This window comes from Athene noctua, chromosome 5 (genome assembly GCF_965140245.1).
Source record: "Athene noctua chromosome 5, bAthNoc1.hap1.1, whole genome shotgun sequence".
NCBI lineage: Eukaryota > Metazoa > Chordata > Aves > Strigiformes > Strigidae > Athene > Athene noctua.
Window position 1 is genome coordinate 19,105,359 of NC_134041.1, and position 24,530 is coordinate 19,129,888.

The 24,530-nt window shown below is 39.3% G+C and overlaps 1 protein-coding gene across 3 annotated transcripts in view; it reads left to right on the forward strand.

The window, feature by feature from the left end:
• The window catches only part of BTBD8 (BTB domain containing 8), a 50,709-nt gene that overhangs the window by 2,986 nt on the left and 23,193 nt on the right, over positions 1-24,530 (forward strand). For 2 of the 3 annotated variants that reach the window (XM_074906556.1, XM_074906557.1), the window contains exons 3-9: positions 14,931-15,202; positions 16,077-16,194; positions 19,246-19,335; positions 21,514-21,594; positions 22,756-22,852; positions 23,471-23,559; positions 23,765-23,867. In XM_074906556.1, the coding sequence (XP_074762657.1) occupies positions 14,931-15,202; positions 16,077-16,194; positions 19,246-19,335; positions 21,514-21,594; positions 22,756-22,852; positions 23,471-23,559; positions 23,765-23,867 (850 nt within the window). Of the gene's footprint in view, positions 1-14,890; positions 15,203-16,076; positions 16,195-19,245; positions 19,336-21,513; positions 21,595-22,755; positions 22,853-23,470; positions 23,560-23,764; positions 23,868-24,530 lie in introns of all 3 variants that reach the window. The other variant, XM_074906558.1, reaches the window with a different exon arrangement.

Sequence of the window (24,530 nt, forward strand, 5' to 3'; positions counted from 1 at the left end):
AGTAGGGCACAAACCCCGGGTTAAAATAAGAAGAAATTTAATACAGCAGTGCAATAAGCAATCTGAACAACAACAGTAGCAATGATACAACAATAAACAGCAATAACAGTAAACAAGACAAAAGATATACAGATAAATACCACAGTGATACAGCCAGACCGCTGCGTGTGCTTTCTGCGACCAAAGCCACAAAGAAAAGCTTCCCGCGCTGCAGCGCCGGACCTGACAGTCAGCATGGTATGAATGAATACCTTGGCTGGAGATCCCTGCTTCCTCTCTGCTGGGGAAACTTAACCCTATCCTAGCTAAACCAGGACATAATCCACCCCTTTATTCTATACCATCTGCGTCATGTCCAGCTGCCATTTAGCAGTTAACAATAACAAAACAACAATTAACAAAGGCACAGCCTAATTCACGGTGTGTTCCCACCCAGAATCAAGTCCCCCTGTGGTACACATCGGACCTCTCCATCATCCTGCATCACCCACCAGGTACACCCAGGTCCTTGAGCAAAAGCAATCCCGTGGATGGGTTTGCCTTTACCTTTGCCTGGCATAGGACTAAACCAGATCATTTTTCCCAATATATTCCTCATGCACACTTTATCCCCATCTACAGCACATAGAGGTTTTGACTGAGCTGGGCCAGCTTGACTGGCAGATCCTCTTGTGTTGACTAGCCAGGTGGCCTTTGCTAGATGCATGTCTGTCTTTGAAGGTCCCACCTCCCAGTGCTTTCAATGTGTTTTTTAGCAGTCCATTGTAGCGCTCGATCCTCCCAGAGGCTGGTGCGTGATAGGGGATATGGTAGACCCACTCGATGCCATGTTCTTCTGCCCAGGCATTTATGAGGTTGTTTCGGAAGTGGGTCCCATTGTCTGACTCGATTCTTTCCGGGGTGCTATGTCGCCACAGGACTTGGGTTTCAAGGCCCAGGATGGTGTTCCGGGCAGTGGCATGGGGCACTGGGTAAGTCTCCAGCCATCCAGTGATTACTTCCACCATTGCAAGGATGTAGCGCCTCCTTTGGCGGGTCTGTGGCAGTGTGATGTAGTCGATCTGCCAGGTCTCTCCATATCTATATTTCAGCCATCGCTCTCCATTTCACTGGGGCTTCACCCACTTGGCATGTTTGATTGCAGCACACATCTCACATACGTGGATGATCTCTGCAGTAGTGTCAATGGTGAGGTCCACTCCTCAATCTCGAGCCCACCTGTATGTTGCATCTCTACCTTGGTGGCCCGAGGTCTTATGGGCCCACCAGACTATGAACAGTTCACCTTTGCGCTGCCAGTCCAAGTCCACCTGAGCCACTCTGATCTTAGTAGCTTGGTCTGTCTGCTGGTTGTGTTGATGTTCATTAGTGGCCCGACTCTTGGGTACATGGGCATCCACATGGTGCACCTTCACAATGAGGTTTTCCACACGGGCTGCAATGTCCTGCCATACTTCAGCAGCCAAGATGGTTTTACCCTTGTGTTGCCAGTTGTTCTGCTTCCACTGCTGCAGCCATTTCCACAGGGTATTCACCACTGCCCACGAGTCGGTGTAGAGGTAGAGCCTCAGCCACTTTTCCCACTCAGCAATATCCAAAGCAAGCTGGACGGCTTTCACCTCTGCAAACTGGCTCAATTCACCTTGTCCCTCAGCAGCTTCAGTGACCCGTCACGTGGGACTCCACACAGCAGCCTTCCATCGTCGATGTTTTCCCACAATGCAACAAGACCCATCAGTGAACAGGGCATATCGCTTCTCCTCATCCGGCAGCTCGTTAGATGGTGGGGCCCCCTTAGCACGTGTCACCTCCTGTTCTAGTGACATCCTGGAATCTTTGCTCTCTGGCCAGTTTGTAATCACCTCTAGTATCCCTGGGCGGCTGAGGTTCCCTATTCGAGCCCATTGTGTTATCAATGCAACCCATTTACTCCACGTGGCATCGGTTGCATGATGCGTGGAGGAAGCCTTTCCTTTGAACATCCCCCCCAGCACCGGCAGTCGGGGTGCCAGGAGGAGCTGTGTTTCAGTGCCGACCACTTCTGAGGCAGCCCGAACTCCTTCGTACGCTGCCAGTATCTCCTTCTCAGTTGGTGTATAATTAGCCTCAGAGCCTTTGTATCCCCAGCTCCAAAAGCCTAGAGGTCGGCCTCGGGTTTCCCCAGGTGCTCTCTGCCAGAGGCTCCAGGTAGGGCCATTCTCCCCGGCTGCGGTGTAGAGCATGTTCTTAACCTCCTGCCCTTCCCGGACTGGCCCGAGGGCTACTGCTTGGGCAATCTCCCGCTTAATTTGTTCAAAGGATTGTTGTTGCTCAGGGCCCCATTCAAAATTGTTCTTCTTACGGCTTACGTGGTAGAGAGGGCTCACAATCAGGCTGTAGTTCGGGATGTGCATCCTCCAGAACCCCACAGTGCCCAGGAAAGACTGAGTCTCCTTTTTAGAGGTTGGTGGGGCCATGGCTGTTATCTTGTTTATTACCTCCATTGGGATGTGGCGATGCCCATCTTGTCATTTTATTCCTAGGAATTGAATTTCCCTTGCAGGCCCCTTGACTTTCTTTTGCTTAATGGCAAAGCCAGCCTTCAGGAGGATTTCAATTATCTTCTTTCCCTTTTCAAAGACCTCCTCAGCTGCGTCCCCCCATACAGTGATGTCATCAATGTACTGCAGGTGTTCTGGAGCCCCACCTTTCTCCAATGCAGTATGGACCAGTCCAAATGGTGGAGCTGTGGTTCCACCCCTGGGGCAATCGATTCCAGGTGTACTGGATGCCTCTCCAAGTGAACGCAAACTGTGGCCTGCACTCTGGTGCTATCAGAATGGAGAAGAACTCGTTAGCAATGTCAGTCATGGTGTACCACTTGGTTGCCTTTGACTCCAGTTCATACTGGAGCTCTAGCATGTCCGGCACTGCAGCACTCACTGCTGGCGTAACTTCATTCAGGCCACGGTAGTCCACAGTTAGCCTCCATTTGCCATTAGGTTTTCTCACTGGCCATACAGGGCTGTTGAAGGGTGAGTGAGTTTTGCTGATCACCTTCTGGCTTTCTAGTTGACAGATCAGCTGATGGATGGGGACCAGGGAATCTCAGTTGGTGCGGTACTGCTGCCGGTGCACCGTCTTGGTAGCAATCGGCACTCGCTGCTCCTCAACCTTAAGCCGCCCCACCACTGAGGGATCCTCTGAGGGTAAGGTGGACAACTGTTCAACCTCCTCCAGGGCAGCTACACCAAAATCCCACCGGTACCTTTTTGGGTCTCTGAAGTACCCTCTCCTGAGATAGTCTATGCCCAGGATGCACAGGGCATCTGGGCCAGTCACAGTGGGGTGCTTATGCCAGTCCTTCCCAGTCAGGCTCACTTCAGCTTCCAATAGGGTCAGCTGTTGGGATCCCCCTGTCACTCCGGAGATGCGAATGGATTCAACCCCACTGTAGCTCGATGGCATCAGGGTGCACTGTGCGCCAGTTTCCACCAAAGCCTTATATTCTTGTGGGTCTGATGTGCCAGGCCATCGGATCCACACTGTCCAGTAAATCCGATTATCCCTTTCCTCCACCTGGCTGGAGGCAGGGCCCCTCTAATCCTGCTCATCATCACTCACTTCTTCTAAGAATGATTTACTGGTCCCCTCAAGAGGGTCAGACATAACGTTGGCCATTCTATTCTGTCTGGGGGATTTCTGACAGGACACTGGAGATGTGCTCTTCTTGGAGGACTCCCCTTTGGTGATGGTCTTCCCTTTCAGCTGCTCTACTCGTGCAGCTAGGGCGGCAGTGGGCTGTCCATCCCACCTCCTCATGTTTTCTCCGCGGTCACGGAGGAAAAACCACAGGGTGCCTCGTGGTGTGTACCTTCTGCTGCCTTTCTCTTGGGTGGGGAAACGTTTACTTCTAATGGCTGAGACATCAACTCGTGCAGGTGGAATGAAGGACATGTCCTCTTCCATTTTCTGGACCCTCTAAGACAGTTCCTCCACAGCTGAGACCCAGGAATGTTGAGATGAAGGGAGATTTCCCTCATATTGCTGGAGCTCGCCAACCACTCCATCCACTGTTAGAGTGTGGGTGTCTGTCCACCAGGACACTATTGCCAATGCTTTCGAGTGTGCTTCAGGAACGTGGTGCACTCTTCAGGAACTTTTGCCACACCAGGTGTGTGCAAGGGGCCTGATCTGGGTCCATAGGTGACTGCTCATCATTCAGATCACCATAGATCATATCACACATCCAGTTCCCTGAGATTCTTAATACCCTTCTCAATGCTGGTCCATTTGCCTAGCTGACATAGGATATCATCCTTGTAGGGGTGCCTCTCCCTTACACTGAGCAGGAGTCGCTTCCAAAGGCTGAGGGTTTCAGTCTGTTTCCCTATTTCCCTATCAATGCCAGCATCCTTGGCCAAAGATCCCAGCTGCTTGGCCTCTCTCCCCTCCATTTCAAAAGCACTGGCTCCATTGTCCCAGCGTCGGAGCAGCCAGGTGCAAATCTGCTCACCTCCCAGGTGGCCGAAATCTCTCCGCATATCTTGCAACTTAGTCAGGGATAGAGATCTGACGATCACCACTGGCCCTTCCTCCTGTTCGCATGCTGGGCCTGGCTCATCCCCATCCCTCACTCTGCGAACAGACTTTCTGGTATATTTTGTTTTCTGTATCGGGGCAACTGATACTGGCACTGCCTGGCTCTCTGGCTCAGCTGTTGTGCTGGTGGAGGCGACTGAGACTGGCTCTGCCTGTCCCCCCAGCCCAACTGCTGTACCAGTAAGTTCACTCTCAGATTCTGCAGCCCTTTCTCCCTCTTGAGGGCAGCGGGTGGTATTAAAGAGGACACGGTAGGCATAGGCAAGTCCCCAACACATTGCAGCGATTTGTGTCTCCTGGGTTTTGCCTGCTTGGTAACACACCCTTTCTAAGCAGTCCATCAGCTTATCAGGGCTCTGCATTTGTTCAGGAGTGAAATTCCAAAGCACTGGATGTGCCCACTGACTCAGGCCTTTGCCCATCTTTTCCCACACCCCTTGCCACTCACTATTATCTGACCTCGGGGCAGGTTTCCGGGCACTGCTATTGTTAGAGAAGGGCCACATGGCCCAAAACAAGATCTGGCAGGCATTCAGAAAGCATTGTGCCACAGTCACACTGGCCTGCAGGCTCCAAGGATAATTGAAACTCTCAAAAACCGAGAGGATCTCTTCCCTTGGCTCACCCATAGAGGGGGTGAGACCCCTAACAAAAGCCCAGGCAGCAAACAGGTACCGGCCCACCCCCCCACACAGCGATACAAACACATTATAAGCAGTCAGTAGCCAGTATGACAAAACAATCCCCTTTATACATTTTCCACCAACAACAAAAACCAGCACGGGGAACACACAGTGGATATAAGGAATAATCCAGCCCCACCATGCAAGCAAGTGGGCCAGCACTGCTAACATTTTCTTATCAAACAGTACAAATACAAACAGAAAAATTACACCCAACAGATTGTTCCGACACACTCCAGTCAGGGTCTGTCCCTTTTTGATTCTTATTTCAACTCTCTTGTGCCCCACGTTGGTGCACCAAAAAAGGCTGTGTTGGTTTAGGCCCTGCCGGGACCAGAGACCACATTGCCGTTGTCCCTCCCCCACCCTCGGACACAAGTAGGGCACAAACCCCGGGTTAAAATAAGAAGAAATTTAATACAACGGTGTAATAAGCAATCTGAACAAAAACAGTAGCAATGATAACAACAATAAACAGTAATAACAGTGTAAGGGGAAGAATGTTGTTTTCGCATAGTCAGCCTGAGGGGAATGGCAGGAGCGATTCACCAAAGCAATTAACAAGAAAAATTCATTGAAAGAGTAAACCATTGAAATTCCTGACCTGGGGTGAGAAGACAGGCAGCCCTTTTGTCAACTGTGATGACCAGTACTTAGAAATGACTTTAGATGGATGCAGATACCACGAAACCTTAATTTCAAACTTTTTCTGTCTTAGTACGCTTGCGTGATGAGCTCACGCATATTAACTTCTCTGCCCTGGAGAGAGCCAAGGTTCATTTCCATGAACATGTGACGTATGAACACATACATGAAGGGGCATATCAGTAGGCGGTTCAGGAAGTCTGTACACCCTGTAGTACTCAGCCAATGAGGAATCAGGGGAGGGAACTCGCGGTCAGGAGAAAGGGATATAAACCATCGCATGATGGCTGTTAGGTGCGTCCACCTGGTGGGGTGGCCGGTCTTGCAAGAACATAATAAAGAGTGCTTCACACCGCATCTGAGCCATTGATAATTGGTAACTGAGCGTTTCTCACAACAGTAAACAAGACAAAAGATATACAGAGAAATACCGCAATGATACAGCCAGCCTGCCACGTGTGCTTTCTGCGACCAAAGCCACAAAGAAAAGCTTCCCACGCTGCCCCACCGGACCTGAAGTCAGCATGGTATGAATAACCCGGCTGGAGATCCCTGCTTCCTCTCTGCTGGGGAAACTTAACCCTATCCTAGCTGAACCAGGACAGGCATGCATCTCTGTGAGATGTACTTCCTTTGGGCTTCTGTCTCTCTTAATCAGGAGAGATGTGGACTACATGTCGCTTGTGTGCTGAAGGTTGTGCCACTCTTCTTGCCAAGCTTCTGAGCATTGTTGAGCAGGATGGAGGGCATGATGAATTCATGCTTATCTTTCTGCTTAGCCTCTGCATTAAATAGATGAGCAACTGAGCACTGCTTTGCTTCACTCCCTATACTTGTGCTGTCTGAGGACACCAACAAGAAACTGCTGATCACCAGAAAGTGCAGCTTCCATATTGTAGACACCATTCACCCTATGTTTTTGCCCAGTGAAGCTAATGTAATATTGACTCTGCTTTCCAATAGCCTTCCATCACTCTTCATAACACAACTAGAAAAGGGTCAACAATTGGAAGTACATCAATGGCAGGAGATCACTGCTCAAGCAGGGTTCTGCAGTCAAGAAGAGAGAAACTTAGCATCCCTGAAGGACAGTAGTCAGACACAGATCATTATATCATTACTATCTTGTCCACTGAGAGGCAAACTGCTTTTTACCCTTTTAGTCAGAAAAAAATACAGCTTTAGAAATAAAAATTATTTTAGAAATAAAAATTATTATTATTCTCATTGTCTCCTAATATTTGTATTAAAGGGATCTGACTTAAGGACAGACAGAGAAGGATCTAATGACAGTCAGATCCAGTTACAAAGCATTAAATACGGATCAAATGCAAAGGAATACAGTTGTCATTGTGACATTTACTGCTACGGGGGTTAATTTGCAGTACCAGCAGTTGATTCAAAGTAGACCATCTAGGGCTCTGACTGTGTTATGTTTGTGTAGTTCTGTATTGGCCAGTGGAAGGACACTACATCTAGCTGAAGTGCAGGCAGAAATGTTCTTGAAGGTAAACTCCTAGACAGTATGATGAAAATATCTTCTTTCTGTAGACTCTGTGCACACCTTTCCTTTGTAGAAAAAATCTTCAGCTGTAGTAACTGCTATTAATACAACAGATAGCCTATAGCATTGTTCCAGTTTCACCTGTCACTTAGTTACACCTCTTGCAATATCATTGTTGATCCTATCTGTCAGAATCATTTTCTGTGTGCAAGAGGAAAAAAGCCAAGCCAGAAGGTGGAGTGCCTGTTAAAATTACAGGATATCAGACTGACACTACAGAAGATGACAGCTTAGCTCTATTTTCAGCTTGACTTTCTCTTGCATGTGAGGTTTTCATAAAGCAGTTGCACCAAATACAACACAACTTTTTTTGTGAATATTTGTTCTTTACATACAATTCCCAGTTACGGTTCCATAACACTGGATCACAAAGTAGTAAAAAAGGGAAATATTTCTTTAAATAACTTTTGCCTGAGATTATTCTTACTGATTGCTAGATTGTCATAGTCCCCACTGGATACTGAGTATTTTGGAGGAAACAAATGTGACTTCTGCTCATGTACACTGAGTTCCTTTATGCTTATGCCTCAGCAATCTTACCCTTAGTATATAGGCTTGTGCATTCTCCTCTAGTGGGTTATGATTGCAGACTACTGTATTTCAGAAGAATAGCATGCCTTCCATGTTCTTGAAATTTTGTGGGTTATACAGTTTATTCTGATATGATCCTTCCCTTTTATCCTCTTATCACTTGTGTCTGTTGCTGTGGTGTACCCTACCATGCAAGGAGTATCTTCTCTGAGTGACTGATTCATGTAACTTGAAAACAAGCTAACTGCCAAAAGGGCTTTTTGTGGTACTTGCAGGTGCATTTTTTGGCTCCACAACTATTCATTTCCTTGTATTAAGATATATGAGAATTAGCAGTACAGCTGAAGAAAATAATCCCTCCCAAAACAAACGGAATTAACAAACCCTGCTCTATAAAAATGGGTAACATGGGAATTTTGATGTTACTGTCTTAAACTCTGTGAAACAATAAATCCTGAATTGTGGAAGTTAAAATGCTCTTATCTCCAGTGAACAGTGAAAACTGAGAAAGTTGAGAACCAGTTATTTTGAACCAAATATTTCCCAATATTGGGAAATATGTTTATTTCCCAAATTAAGGGATTAAGGAATTTGCTCCTCTGAATAGCTAAGATGTTCTAATTTAGTGGCTTTCATGCATACAACAATATTCTCTGGTCTGAGTTTCTTACTACAGCACCAAGTTAGTTTGTTGTTGTTATAAATATGAGCTAAGCTAGTCAGTGAGAATAATCAGACTTTGCTAAGCAAGGAAGGAGGGAGGGAAATAAGTAAGATAATACGTAAATCTTGTCGTTTAGATTTTATACGATATCCTATTGGAGGAAGAAAGCCTTCACCATGGTGACTTGTTTCTTTCAATGAAAACAGGCTTTAAACACATGCCAAACATTGGCAACCTTATCTCCTTTCCATATACTTAGAAACTATGAGTTGGTCTTTTTTCCTTCCTGCTTTGTTTTTTTTTTAAACCCATGTTTATATCTAATCTCAATTTCTCAGAGGAAGTTGTCAAGTTGTTGTATATTTGGTACGTGTGTGATACTAACATCTTGCTTTGGAAAACATATTATCTAATGCCAGGGATTTATGCCTCAAGAGAAAAAAATTGAATTTATGAGGAATTGGTAGAAACCTTTGACTTGGACCATGATTGCTTAAGGGCCAGATTCTTCTTTCACAAGAAATCGGAAAATTGGCATCAGTGTGAGGCAGCGAAGCAGTTGATGTTGCATCTCATGAGAAGAAATTTACTGAAATACTTGTCTCAAGAAATAAGTTAAAATGACCATCTTAAAAAAATTAAGCAGACGGTTCTTTTAGCAAATCTAAAGGGAAATGAAAGAATCTTAAGTGATTAAGGTAGGTTGAAGTTGTGCGTATTACATGCTTACCTTGCACTAAGATTCACTGCTACAGGTGTATTGCTGAAATATTTTTGCAAGTCCACCAAGATTAAATGCGGTACATGAGAGTATTTGCTGCAGTTAGTTTTGCTGAAGACATCAGTGCATTAAAACCATGGGCAGGGAGAGGTTCAGAGACTTTCCACATTCTCAATGTTATTTTTATTAACAAAGTTAATAGATCTTGTTTTTATTTTGGCATTTAATTGTGATAACACATAGCTTTCTTTAAGTAAAACTGTATAATACGGTGTTTTACTCATGTACAGAAGATCTTTCACTGCTAATCTAGTTACTATGTGAAGTTTTGGATGTGCTATACCAAGTTCCTGTTGAAAACAACACACAGCATCTGTACAACTTGTAAATAAAAGAAAAGCATAATTTGTTTTGTCTGTTTTCATTAATTGTATTATCCCTTACACTACCAAGTAAGTATCCTGGTTTGGGCATCTGTACTTGTCACTCTGTTCTAAAGTTACCATAGTTGTTTTTTTTTTCAGGGCAATTAAATTGATACACTGTCAAACAGCGGAATTTCTTGGTTTTATATGTGTCAGACTTTTGTGCTGACAGCTACTTGCTAGCCATAGGATTGATGATGGAGAAGTTTCTGGTTTTCTGACACACTTCAGCATTAACAATCAGTCTGTGTTGCTGGTGGACAGAAAAAAAAACATCAAAATAGAAAAATCCTCTCTCCTGGCATTACTGGCTTTTGTTCAAGCCTGCTTTGTACTCTCTTTACTAATGCTCTGCAAATCTGGGCGTATATGCAACATATCCATAACAACATGTACAAGAGCCTGTTTAAACAGCTAGTGGCTTAAGAACTCAAAAGACCTTCTCTAGTGACATCAATGACATGTGTGTGCATGTATGTATAACTTTAAAGAGAATGTGGGTAAGGAGAAGATGGCAGATAACTCTTCTCCAGATGGCCGCTCAGTGAAGAACTCTCACTCAGAGCAAGTGGAAGCTGCTATAGGGAGCATTTGAAAGGAGGATGCCTAATTAGATGAGATTTTTTATTTATTTATTTATTTCGTTAACAACTACTTTGGGATAATATGAGAGGCTGTCCTAACAGCATTTCAGTAAAATATTTGGTGGCAATAAAGTTAATTCCAGTGACTTTCGGTGTCTGTGGAAGTAACAAAAAAATTAGTTCCTCATGCATTTAAATATAGTATTTCATGAAAATAATACACGCCCTTTCTCACTTCCCTTGTTATTTGTGTTGTCTCCAGGGTCATTGGCATGTAACATTTCTGTTTGGGATTTTGTCAGTCCTGCAGACAATGGATATGGCCCACAGTAGGGAAATGCACCTCTTGACTCAAAGGACCAAAGAAGTGCATCATAACTCAAAATTCTTTTTTGACACAAATATTATCTTAGGATTTTTGGGGGATCGTGTTTTTTATATTTTTAGTGAGCATAAAAATGTCTTTCTCATTCTAGTCAGTATTGGCTTTGTGGCTGTTCTGAAAACAGAATTGCATGATTGTTCTTCTAATGAGACTGTATGGTTTTCAAGACTGTGTGGAGTCATGCATCTAAAATTCATAGAAATAGGTGGGCTCTAAAGAGACCTCTAAGGCTGAGAAACTTCCCAAAGAATTTAGCCTAAGTCATTTGGAATGAGAGGAGATATAACTTCAGGACACCTTTAAAAACGAAACTGGGAATTAAATCTTTAGATGCTCAAAAGTAAGTTTGGCTGGGCTACTTATCGTTTTCTTATTATTTTGCAAACTACAAAATACATGCTTTTCTTCTAAGTGCATTTTGAGATGTCTGTGTAGGCTATGAGTTGTTATAAAAACAAAATAACTCCATACTGCTTATATGTCCTAGGAAGGTGTTTGGTCACAGTGAGTACAATCTAGTACATTCCTGATCACCATTAGGGATGTTAGAAGAACTGGAACATTTTTATGCATTCTTGGATTGTTCAGATGACTATGAAAACTGCTTTCTCGTAAATACTTAACTTGGTTCAAAACTAGTTAAGCTCTAAGACCTCCTGATGATAACCTCTATCTGATTCAAAGAAGAAATTTGTAATTCCGTAGAATTGTTATCTTCTACACTTTAACTTACTAAACTGTCACATCGAATGATGCCTGCTCAAGAGGTTTGGAACAGTAAAAACTATTTGTATCATAATTCTGCAGTAAGGGTCCTGGTTTCTTACAGCAACTGTGTTTTAAAGAGATGGTTTTACATTATGTGAGCTCTAAGGTCTGAGCTATGCTTTTTGGTGTGGATGAAAGATTTCCCTCCCTTTTATTTATGCAGGAAGGTGCCATTTGATACTCTGTAGAAAGACCCTCTAGAAAACATCACTCTGCCTTTTGAAATGAGCCAATATAATAAAAGGTGTTGCCAAGCAAGTTTTTCTACAACCAGTTTTAAAAAACTGCAGAATCTTCCATTCTGGAAGGAACATCTAATGGGATTTAACTGAGATAAAGGAAAAAATCTAAAAGATGTGCCAAAATCATTATTGCAGTCTGTGAAGCAGAATAATGGATGCCTCCATGAGTCTTTCAAAGTAGTAAATTTACAGTCTGTATTAAGCAGGACTCTACAGATATTCTGCTGAATTTCTGGAAGTAATAAATTCAGGACTATGACTGGATTTTAAACATTAACTGAAATAATGAAGGTTCCTTGACTTTTTACAGGATAAAACATTATAAATAGAGTAACGTTTTCAGATCTAGAAAACAGTTACTGGTTTAACAAAATGCCACTTGTTTTATTTACAGAGTTCCTAGTTGTAAGAGTGCCATTTTTATTGACTTAAGCATCTGAAAATACCCTGAGGATTCCAAGGAGATTGTTGCCTTATTGCCTAGCTTATCAGATTCCCTATGGATTTGTTTTTCAGTTACTGGCAGAAAGTAAACAAGAATATTAAAATAATAAATTTATGGCAAAGCAGTGTATCTGTTGCCCCTAATTTTCGTTCTCCCTCAAAGTCAGTTTGTACTCTCTTTATATGTTGAATATGCAATAGCTCCACAGCAACAGAAAGGTGAATAAGTAAAGTTCCAGTGCAAATTTAACCTAACAAGTTATGAATGGCAATTTTCTTTCAACAGACCTTTACTAGGGATCTTCCTGCAGTTTTTTACATTCAGTATGTGTTACCAGTTTACTTCTGTAATTCTGGTATTTGCTTATATCTGGTGAAGATGCAGGGATAAACTGGGAATGGTTAGATTTTGTCTAGTAGTGACATTTCTTGGAAGATCTAATGTGGAAAAACAACTTGAAGACAAAACTTCAGAATACTTATGTGGGATTTTGAAATCTCTAGGTTGATTGGGTTTCTACTCTGAATTTCTGTTCTCGAGTCCTGTTGCCACAGAGCTGTAGAACACAGACATTAAGTACTCGGAAGCATAGTGAAGAGAGCAAATGTGTAGAAGTCATGGTCTTGAATTTTCTGAAGAACTGTAAAGTCCCCCTGCTCCAGCAAGCAACTTGTGGTCCTGTTCTTGGTAATACAGCATGTTATTACTTGTCTTTCCCTCATGCTATTGTTATGCTGGGTTGGAAAGCACTGTAAATATGAAAAATAATATTTGGTCAGGTGAAGTTCACAGACTGAAAGTTCTGGAAGCACATACAGGTATAACAACCTTAAAAACCCATGTAAAGAGAGTCCACCAATCTTACTCTTTTAATGTGAAATTTTATTACTCCTATCACACATTCTTCTGGCCCTTGATTTCAAAATCTAATAAAATACAAAATTCCCATTCCCTACATTTTTGTTTCTTGTCATTCTCTCTTAGTGACAACCTGTATCACACAGACGAAAAAATTCTACCTAACTCAATCCTTTAAATACAGGACTTAAGAAAGAAGATGATTTCTTTGTATGTTTTCTCTGCCCATTTAGAGGACAGTGCTCAAATAGCATACTCAAATGACTATGTTCTCAGTATTAACAATAAACCTCTTTGCCATGGAATGAATGACTAAATACAGATCTGTAAGTACATGTCTGCTAAATCCAAAGTAACTGTAGCTCTTCTGTTAAACTTTGCTAACTCCATCTATATGGTATGAAACCACTGATAAAGGATGTTAACTGTTCACATTGACTTTTTAAGGCTCCATTAACTTGCTGGAGTGCAGCATCTTTCTATAAATACAAGATCCTTGCAGTCACAGACTGCAGGCTTTGTTAGCCTTTCCAGATCTTGAGCCAAAAATAAGCTGGTAAAACAGATGGGAAAGTGGGAAGCTGGAACTACTATATGGGCAAAGTGAAAGCTCTTGGGTAATCTTAACTGCACATTTTCATGCTTTCAAGCACTTCCTTTGAAATTAAAATTTCTGTCTCTAATACCATTTATTTATATCTCTATCATTCTTATGATTTTGTACTTTGTAACCTTGATATTAGAAGGTTTTTATATTTTGGGGTTTGTAAATTTGATGATATTAAAGGACAATCAAATGCCATTTCTTGGTCATGCTAATTTATAAATTGGTCATCATTACTGATACAGCTTGCTTCTGCTTTTGCCAGTAGTTGAGCTATAAAGAGCAGACAAAAGTTTCTTTAATTAAAAAAGCAAACTGAGGGAAAGAAACCTTTGTTCCTTTTAACCGAATACTACATTTTACTTGTAATGCTTGTCTGTGGACAAGCAAGGACTTGGGTTTGTTCGTTAATGAGAAGTTCAACATGACTTGTCAGGGTGTATCCTGGGCTACGTCAGGAGACATGTGGCCAGCAGGTCAAGGGAGGGCATTGTTCCCCTCCGCTCTCATGAAACCCCACCGGGAGTGCTGTGTCCAGCTCTGGGATCCCCAACATAAGAAGGACATGGAGCTGCTTGAGCAGGTCCAGAGGAGGCCATGAAGATGATCAGGGGGCTGCAGCACCTCCCCTGTGAGGACAGGCTGAGAGAGTTGGGGGTGTTCAGCCTGGAGAAGAGAAGGTTCTGGGGAGACCTTATAGCAGCCTGCCAACACTTAAAGAGGCTCTACAGGAAAGATGCAGAGGGGCTCTTTATCAGGGAGTGAAGGGATAGGGTGAGGGATAACAGTTTTTAAATGAAAGAGGGTAGATGTAGATTAGCTATAAAGAAGAAATTTTTTACTGTGAGGGTGGTGAGACACTGGCACAGGTTGCCCAGAGAAGCTGTGGCTGCCCCCTCCCTGGGAATGTTCAAGGCCGGGTTGGACGGAGCTTTGAGCAGCCTGGGCTGGCGGAATGTTTCCCTGACTGTGGCAGGGAAGTTGGAACTAGGTGATCTTTAAGGTCCCTTCAACTCAAACCATTCTAGAATTCTATGATTTAATGCTTTTTTAAGCATTGCAGAAATAAGTTTTCCAGAAATAAAGGCTAAAAAAGGTTTGGTTTATTATTAAGCACTGTAGAGTCCTACTTTTGGTTTTTGGTCATGAAATTTGTTTGACAAAAGAAGTAATTATTTTTTTTTTATCAGTTAAAAAAATTACAGGAGTAAACTCAGTGTCATCTTCTAGGCTTGTATATTCATCTGATAAAAATCTTAAAGAAGCTGAGGAGCTGGCTATGATGAAAAAAGTATTGGAACCCAAATTAATACAAGAAAACAACATTGCTACTCTTCAGAACACTCAAAAAAATATAAATTGTCTTGGAGATGGCAAAAGAACACCTGTTGGTCAGAATACTCCAAGTGGAGCTGTTCAGAAAGAAGTTGCTTGCTCATCTTGGATTGAAGAGGAAACGCCAGAAGTAGTTGTTGATGCAGAAAGCAACAAAGCTATTGCAGGTAGGTTTGGGACTATATCTTTGTTTATTTTTGTTTTTTTTCAGTTAAATAATTATCCGAAGACTTATACAGATGTAAAAATGCAGGGAAAGATTAAAGCGTTTTTATAACACAGTTTACCTCATTCTCTCACACTGTGAAAAAATGAATTGCTGCAGAAGTTTGGCAGGAGTGGTTCACAGCCAATGTGTAGTTTAAGTCGACTGACAGGACTTGCCAGGCATCAGGCATTGTGTTCTATCTTTACTCTGTAATGCAGCAAACTTGAGTCCTCACCACGCAGGACTTCAACAGAGCAGAATCATTCCATTCCTTTCCTTTTCTAGCAAAATATACTAGTTCCACTGTTGGTTTATGAGGATTTTGGAATCTTTCAGAATCTTCCCTACTACAACTGTGAATGAAATAAGTAACACAAGGAAATGTGTAACTGCATCTACACCAGAGGTGTTGGCTGCTATAGCTGTGTCATTAAGATAGGATCAAGCAAGAAATCTGTTCTGGTAGAAGCTTAGAGTGCTACATGACCCTGAACTTCTTCAGAGTCTTCTTTTCTTTAATGCAGAGGTACCAGATCTCTGTAGAAAAAATGAGCTTGGATATATAATCTTACGAAAGATTCTATAACAGTAGCACTTCTGTAGATATCAAATACAAAGCATTGGTCAAATATCTCGTATCTCAAGATAAAACAAGAAGTAAAATGCATGGTCTGGAAAAACTTTCAAGGAAAATTCTAGCTTGAATATGCAATATTAAAACATTTCTTTTTGTCAGATTCTTCTTTTCAAATACTTTTAAGTTGTCTGTGTACTGCCAGTAGTATAGTCTACACTGGACAAAGTGAAAAATAGCTATTTCCCTCCATCTGCAGGTGTTTCCAAACTAGAAACTGCATCTGTGTTAGGAGAAGACTTAATGATGCTCTACAAAAAGTGCTGCTGTCCAGATATTAATATTTGCATAGAAGGCAAAGATTTTCAAGCTCACAGGTACATAAATATTTACTGTAAATTTTTCAATCAAAATCCTTTTAGTATAAAATGCTGCTGGTGCGGTGTATCTATAGTAAGTTATTGCTGGTGCTGTTACCTAGCTGTGAACTGTTACAGGTTTTAGGTCTTATGTGAGAAGTGGCCATACTTCGATACTGATGAAAATTATTTATCTCATTAACAGCAACGACTGTGAAAACAACTGTGGTTTTAGCACTTCTAATATTGCCATTGTAAAGTCATATCATGTGTATATACTCAGGTATAAATACTGTGTAGATTTTCTTTGCTAACCTTTTTTTAAATAATCTGTGCTCTCCAAAAAAAAAGAAAAATCTATTAATAAACTATTCAGCTATTAATGCTGAATAAAATACCACACAGCTAGAAAATTTCTGGAGTAGTAATTATATATATTTTTCCCTGTTCTTCAGTATCTGTGCATACAGAATCTGATTTTACTTTCATTTAGTCATGTATGTAAAGATTGTCAGCAGCCTTTATTAGATCTAAAGTCCAAGACCATTTAAGAACTTTGGCTTATTGGACTTCTGTAGCTTGGGAAGGCAGATTAAAGTGTCAGTACCATTCCTTGTACATTTGATATGACTCTGTTTGCATTTGAGATAGCAAACTAGACAGCCTGTATTTTGTTCCCTTGGAGTATGTAAATAACAGAGAGATTATAAAAGCCCTCCACTACTTCTAGTATTTTCTCAACACAAAACTAGTGGGGGGGGGTATATTCCTGACATCACAAATATCTGCACAGAATGTATGTCATAATGGGGGGGAGAGGGGTGGGGGGTGTGTGATTATTTGGATATATACTAAATTTCCAGAATGTAGTTAGGTATGTTTGTTTCTTCTGGTCTACACTATAAGAATACATGTTCTCAGGTCCATAACTTTGAGAAACAAGTACTATGGTGCAAAAAGAAAGTCAACAGAAAGATTCCATCAGCAGAACTTCCTCAATTTAGGCCACTTACTGCCTGGAGCAATGTATCTACTCTAACCAGCATCAAATAATACAGCAGTAAATCATAGAGAAAACAAGGATGTTCTGAAATGGTCATAAGACTTGCTTGTTTTAGTACTGCATCATGTGAACAGTACGAGTCAATAAGAGAAATCTAATTTTGGGTATAATTGTTGTGGAGGCACCAGTATGATTTATTTATTTTAAGAAGTTTTTTGATGTTCTCACGCAGGAGACAGTTTAAGCCTGTACCCTCTCCCACCCACATATCTCAGTATTCCTTATTTTCTCATGAAGTCCTATGAACTTCCGACAGACTTTATGTTGTGAGTAGCAGTGCTCTGAGAGAGTTGCCAAGTTATGTCTTCCTAGTGCTGTGTTGTATTCTTACAGAGCTCTGAGTGGAGCAAGTCAAATTTGTCCAGTAATAAAGTTGTGGCACAAACCATGACAGTAGGAAAGCACAGATAAATTTACTTCAAATTCATTTGGTATCACCATGTATTTTATAAGTTAAAATTTTATCAATGTATATTTAGGTAATACATACTTGTCCATATTATTTAAAATGAGTCTTTGAAATATCCACTTCAACTACATCCATGAAGTTGATCTAGCCTGTTCATTACTAAAATTCCTTTGGAAGAAGATGACAAAATTGGAGATAGTGTATTTCATATCTTCGTGATATTGTGCTGCTATATCTTACAAAAACAAGATTGTGTGTGTATTCAGAATTTCATGTACTCAAAGATGTGATGTAATACTCATTTACGTGTGGATGTATTTCACTAAGATATGAAACATTCTGTAAAAGCTTTTTTGTTATTATTGCTGGATGAATCACAGGAGGAATGTGCGAGAAGTTCCTAATTTAAAGTACGGAGACTTCAGAAGCAGGAAGGGGGAACAGAGATAAGAGATTCCAGAATATATAATGACTAGAAAAGAGACCATAAATAGCATTCTTCATACTTCTTCCTACACAAAATGAGAGCACTCTGAAACATTTTAAGAGCCAACAAATACATGTAAAAAGAAGAGATTCACATGCCAAATATAGCACTTTGCTGCTTCTGCCACAGGAAAGACAAGACATAAAGTAATTTTATAAATAATAGGAAGCTTATTTGGTGTCAGGAGAAAATTGTATGTATGAGAAACATATAGCTGCAATAGCCCAGGTAAGAGATATAAAGGTTAACACTGGTTAAACAGATTTAACCAGTGTAAATCTGGAAGGCTGAAATCATAAAGCATTTGTCATCCACTATCTTCTCCCTTTCTGAACTTCCACTTCCACCTTGAGAAGCTCCTATTACAAAAGTCTTTTCATCTGTTTTTTTGAAGATTGTGATACTGGTGAAGATACTGAGCTACACAGACTACTGGTCTGGGATTCCTTTATTGTCTTTGGTGGAAGTAGTAGTAAATCGAATTAGTCCCTTTATGGCCAGTTATGCCTTATAAATATACAACGGTAATAAGTCTAAACAGAAGTAACTGATAGCTCTTCTTAAACAGTGCTGGAAACACAGTTTCATATGTGTATATGTGATATGTTGTATCATATGCTAGTATTGTTTGACTTTTAGGATGTGCTGGTAGGTGGCCAGCCAATTTCAAATAAAAAAAGCTTTATACTTCTCTTTTCATTTTCATAAATACACATTTTGTAGTATAAAAAGAATTTAAGAGACTTGGGATATAACTATTTGTCTAAAATAGGGCCTTATAAACAAGGTTATTTAGTGTTACTTGGTAAATAAAACAGAAGAAATACATTTGCAATTTTATATTATATGAAAGGAAAATGCTCGTGGTAATAATTTCCTCTGTGTGAATGTCAGAGTCATACTAGAAACAAGCTTTAACTGAGAAATCTAGAGTACTGTTTGATTTTTTCTTTAGCATATTTTGAAATTCCAAACATACTGGAAGAAAAGGCATGCAGTATACAGATGACACCTTAATGCATAAAGGGCAAAGATTTAAGTCAATGTTATCAGAGAGTCTCATAATAAATTTTGTATCTAGTGGAATAATGTTTACTTTTTCTCTCTCAGGGCCATTTTATGTGCCAGATCTAGTTACTTTGCTGCTATGCTGAGTGGAAGTTGGGCTGAAAGCTCCCAAGAGCACATCACTCTTCAAGGGTAAGTGTTGTCTTTGCAAGTCGTCTGGGAGCAAAGGTAGGCAATTTAAAATCATTGCAAATATGTAAAAACTGTGCTGTGTATAGAGTACTGACGATTAATCTGCCTTGACACTTTTCTTCAACCTGATACATTTCCTGAGCACTGATTTGACTTCAGTATGAAACAGCTTGTAGTGTGTTTGTTAATATTGTCAGATGGTTCAGGGAAGAAGCCTTTTTCATCAGCAGAAGGGTCTACTCTTTTTTTGTAAAATATGTTTTAGTATTCACAGTCGATTTTACAATTCTCTTCTTTCACCTCATGTTGTACATGTCATGAAAAGTATTATGAATGTCTGAACAGTGTAATTTGTTTTCATACCTATTTGTACAATAAGAGTATATTTACAATGTAAAGACAAATAAACAATTACATTTCTCAAACAGTGTTTAGTTATATTTCAGCATCATACGCTAAAAGAATTTTGACTGGTGTGCTTGTTTGCAATGGCTTTCTGTGTGAGAGCTGAAAATAATGGACCTATTGGTGTAGGATGAATTCTTAAGACTTCATAGATAAACTGGGGGGTGCCACATTACTTCTTTTCACTATCAGAAAAATAAACTGAAATATATTAAATTTTCTTTAAAAGCAAACTAATACTGATACTTGTAACATGTTAGCCTTTTTGTTTAGGCATGATGTTGGCTGACTCAATTTTCTTCAGAAAGAACTGTGTACCTTACAGTGCTGCAAAATATAATTGCTTTGTGCTGATATAAAATTGTTTGGCCAAGTGATACTTTCTTGTAGTTTCATAATTTTCATTTTCTGTCAGTGTAATAATATTGCTGCAAAATCAGGAAGGTTATCTGTTGATTTGGTTATAACTTCCTAATCCTTATAAAACAATACACATTTAATTGATTCCTTAGCTTTTATGCTATACATAGTATGTTTTAGAGACTGATAGTCAACAGTTACTTCTGCTATTTACACTTCTCTCCCTGAAATTGATTTTTACATGGCTAAGAAATTTTCACCCTTATTTTTCAGTAGAGGCTTTCTCCTGAGAAGTACTTAATTTTTATAGAAGTATATTCTCATGCCAGTGTCTCATAACTTCTGTTACTACGAATCATATCCATAATACTACCTTTTCTAATTCAGTTTTCTGCTTGGTGCAGATTTCCGTGATGTCTTTTTAAATGCTTATAAAGTACATATGGCTTACTCGGAAATAATGAAAATTCTGCATAACAGCTGTCAAGACTGTGGGGAAACTCCTCCTTGCTGATTTTATGGCTATCGTGTACTAATATGCAGAGAGACAACTGTGCTGATTTTGCTTCTCAGCATGTTGCAATGTTTGTTTTTTCCTTTTGCTTTCAGTCATGGATGTCTGTTGCTTAAACATGTCTAATGTTTTAAAGGGTCTTAGCTCAATCTGCATGACTATAAACCATTTACACTAATGTACACAGCACTTATGGGTTCTGAAGATTGCACACTGAGACGTACATATGTAAGTACAGTAATGTACTGTACCAGGATATTGTGTCTACCATTTAAAATAGACATGCTGTGCCTCTCTGCATTATGGTGCTGGGACAATGCAAGGATAGAAACGTTACTCTGTGTAGGAATTCCATATTTCTTAACCTGAATCTAGGCATAAAAACTTTTTCTAAATATTTTGAGATGCAACATTCCTACTTAACATTGTAATAAAACTATTAAATGTATTTTTATTAATGGAAAAGTTTAAATATATCATAAACTCTATGATTAAAAATTATTATTATAAAACAATTGCTAAATATATAGTTGCTTGATAATTGACTTATTACTAGTAAAGAGCTTGGAGATGATGAAAAATTGCTGCATATTATCAATGTAAATAATCTAGATGCCAGTATTAGTCTGCTTATGACTTATTTTCAAAGATTTAAAGTCTTACAAAGTTTCAGCAAAACTACTGAGTAGCAAAACTCACCCAAAATATAGTCCATTTAGATACTTTTACATTGCAGTAATCTTGAAAACAGCTTTAATTTTATCAGATTCACCTTCCATTCACAGAGCAGCTGGATGATGTATCAGCCTTTTGACCCACTTCCTTTGGCTAAGAAATGTGGTATGTTCTATTCTGGACAAGTCTTTATTTGTATTTTGTTTTTCTTTCTTTTTTTGCAGCATAAGCCACGTAGAAATGAGTGTCATCTTGCATTTTATATACGGAGGTATTCTGGACTTCCCAGACAAAGTTGATGTTGGGTATATGTCAACTTTTATTATTTTTTAATTGTAGTTTGTGTGTGTTCTGTAAGGAACAAACTTGTTCTGTAAGTAAATTTCTTCCTGTAATATGAATAAAACAAAAATGTCAAATATAATAATCTTCACACCTAAACATACTTGAGGAAATTGTAAAAATAAAGCTGTTGAAATCTTGTTTATTTGACAGCTACTGGAAAAGGTGTGCCAGTCATTTTTGGAATATTCTATGAGAAGAGTGAAAAACAGGAGGGTGTTTTAGACCAAAATAATTTCCAATCTGTCTGTATCTTACTTGTAGTTTTCAGAATAATATATACAATGTGTGATAGTATTTCACAGTTGATATTTGCAATTTATTTTTAAATGGTCATTCAAGTTGATGTGAAGGCTAAGTAGTGAATCTTAGGTCCACAAAAGATTATATACAGCAACCAATGTAAACGTTAGCATTTTCTCTGGGATAATTTTTAATCACAGTGTAATGCATAATCCTGTATTAGTGAAGTAAGTTCTGATATGTGTGAATTATTCCCTGAAACCAGTTTTATACTACCTGTTGAAATCTGCCACTAAATATTAAAATGCTACTATTTCTTAATGTTAGAAATTGTTGTTCAAATCTTATCTATCTAAAATGAAAATATGGAATTGTTTATAATATGCCACAATTTCAATGTTTAGGTAATGAATTGATACAGGAAATAAAACTGTTATATTTATTATATAGAATAACAGTTTGTTCACTGTGCTTTTTATTATTTGCAATGGACATAATTCTCAGATACAATGTCATCAATAACATTTTATGTAATCCTTGGGAAAAAACTACAAAATGCCAGAACTCTGCCGGCACAATTATCTTTTTCACTTGCTACCTTAAAACAGAGAAACTGAGAGTATTCTAAACAGTTTCTCAGCTAGTGGCTGAGGCTTAACTTTTATACAGATTGAACTCAGTGGTTGAAAGATTGTTTTTAGGTCAATACACGTTTCTGTTTGTACATTATTCTTCGGCAAGTTTCACACTTGGTTATCAGTCTATTTCTGCAGTAAATTCTGGCTGAACACAAAAGTGAAATTAGCATGTAAATTGTCTTGTAAGCACAATGCTTATATCAAAATGATTTTTGATTCATGTTGCTGCTGCTTTCTCTTTAGTCGCATGTTGGGCATTGCAGATATGTATGGGCTAGATGGGCTGAAAGAAGTAGCTATCTACATTCTGAAAAGAGATTACTGCAATTTTTTCCAAAAGGTATGTCAGTTCTCATGCTACTTTGTGAGCCATGCAGCCTAAGAAGAATTTTAATTCTATTACTTACAAATCACATTGACAAGATACTTAACAACTGTCTGGTCAAAGTGTTAGCTTAAGTCAGTGGACCCTATTCTTATGTGTAAATCTGTTAAATTCACTGAGATTGATGATGGGAGTAAGGCCTGTGATATCCTCCACCTATGAATAGAAACTTGTAAACCACAACTGATGAAAAACAGTATTTCACACAATTCAATATATTAAATTAGATGGAGTATAATTTAATACATTCCATTGTATATGTAATTGTTCTTAATAGGAATATGGAAATACTATATATTTGTATAACAGATTTCATGGGCATATATGTAGAAAATATTTGTGTTCTATTAAAATTAGCTTAGTGTTACTGCTTAGAGTTGAGCATTTTCATGCGTTTTCATGCACTAGGCTGAATACTACTTTATTGACAGTGTGGAAGCAGATGATTTGCCTGTTCTGCATAAAGGCAAACAAATACCATGGTAGCTACTGGTACTTCTGTTTGAAATACTTCTGTACAGTTTTCGTAAGTTAGAATGTACAATAATTGTGATAATTTGCTAACAACTCTAGCCTGTTCCTGGAAAACAGCAACCTGTACTAGAATGCATGGCTATTGCTCATTCATTGGGAGTCGAAAACCTATATGCTGCTTGCATGAAGTAAGTAAAATAAAATAAATGGTGGTTTATGCTTTCTCTGCTTTCTGTTGAAATTATTTTGTGTGATTGGGTTTATTTTGGCATATGTAACGCTTACATTTTAAACATTTTTTTCTTCATAACAATTTAGAGGTATCACATGCTAACAATTGCAGATAGAACATTTTTCATCTTCCTTACCTAAAAAAAGCTCTCTTTTCAACAGATGGGTAGGAAAACATTTTGCAAGATGTTTGTCAGAGAGGAGCTTTGCCAGTTTACCTACTGAACTTCAGAACAACTGTCTTGTTATGTTGATTAACTCTTTGGTAAGTAGTATATAGTGTGCTTTATCTAAAAATAGAGCAATGTAATTTTTTTCCTTATTTTTCCTTATTTAGCTGTACAATGTAATTTAAGAGATAATAAATACAGTATTTTAAATCTGTAGTACGCTTACACTATATAAAATTTCCCATTAAAATAAAAAACAGATTTTGTTGTGCAGATATTGTTATGCTTTGTGGCACAGTCTAGTGATAATCACATCCTAGTCCAGCATAACGATACAAAATTATTATAAAACAGAGCTGTGATATCATAGAGCAGCATTATGTATTCAGATAGTGAGGAACAGCAAATCACTGTATCAATTTCTATGTTAGGTGGCAGCATTTATAATTTGTGATTGCCTTTTCCTATTTGCCTATATTCTAATTTGGAAAAAATGTACTTTTTTTCCAGACTTCGGGTGATCACTGGCTATCAGTGATCACAAGCCAATTTTTTGCAGGCAAGCTGACTTTTCAAAAATGAAGTAACAGTATAGTATATATATCTTCTACTTCTCAGATAACAGTATTGATCTCCTCAAAGCTTAGCATTCTTTTTTTCTGGCATGTACTTAACATTGTTCCAATTTAGATCTGCCTAAACTTAAGTACTTTCTAATTGTGTTTCTGTATAAAATTACCCTCAGAGCTGACTTAAAG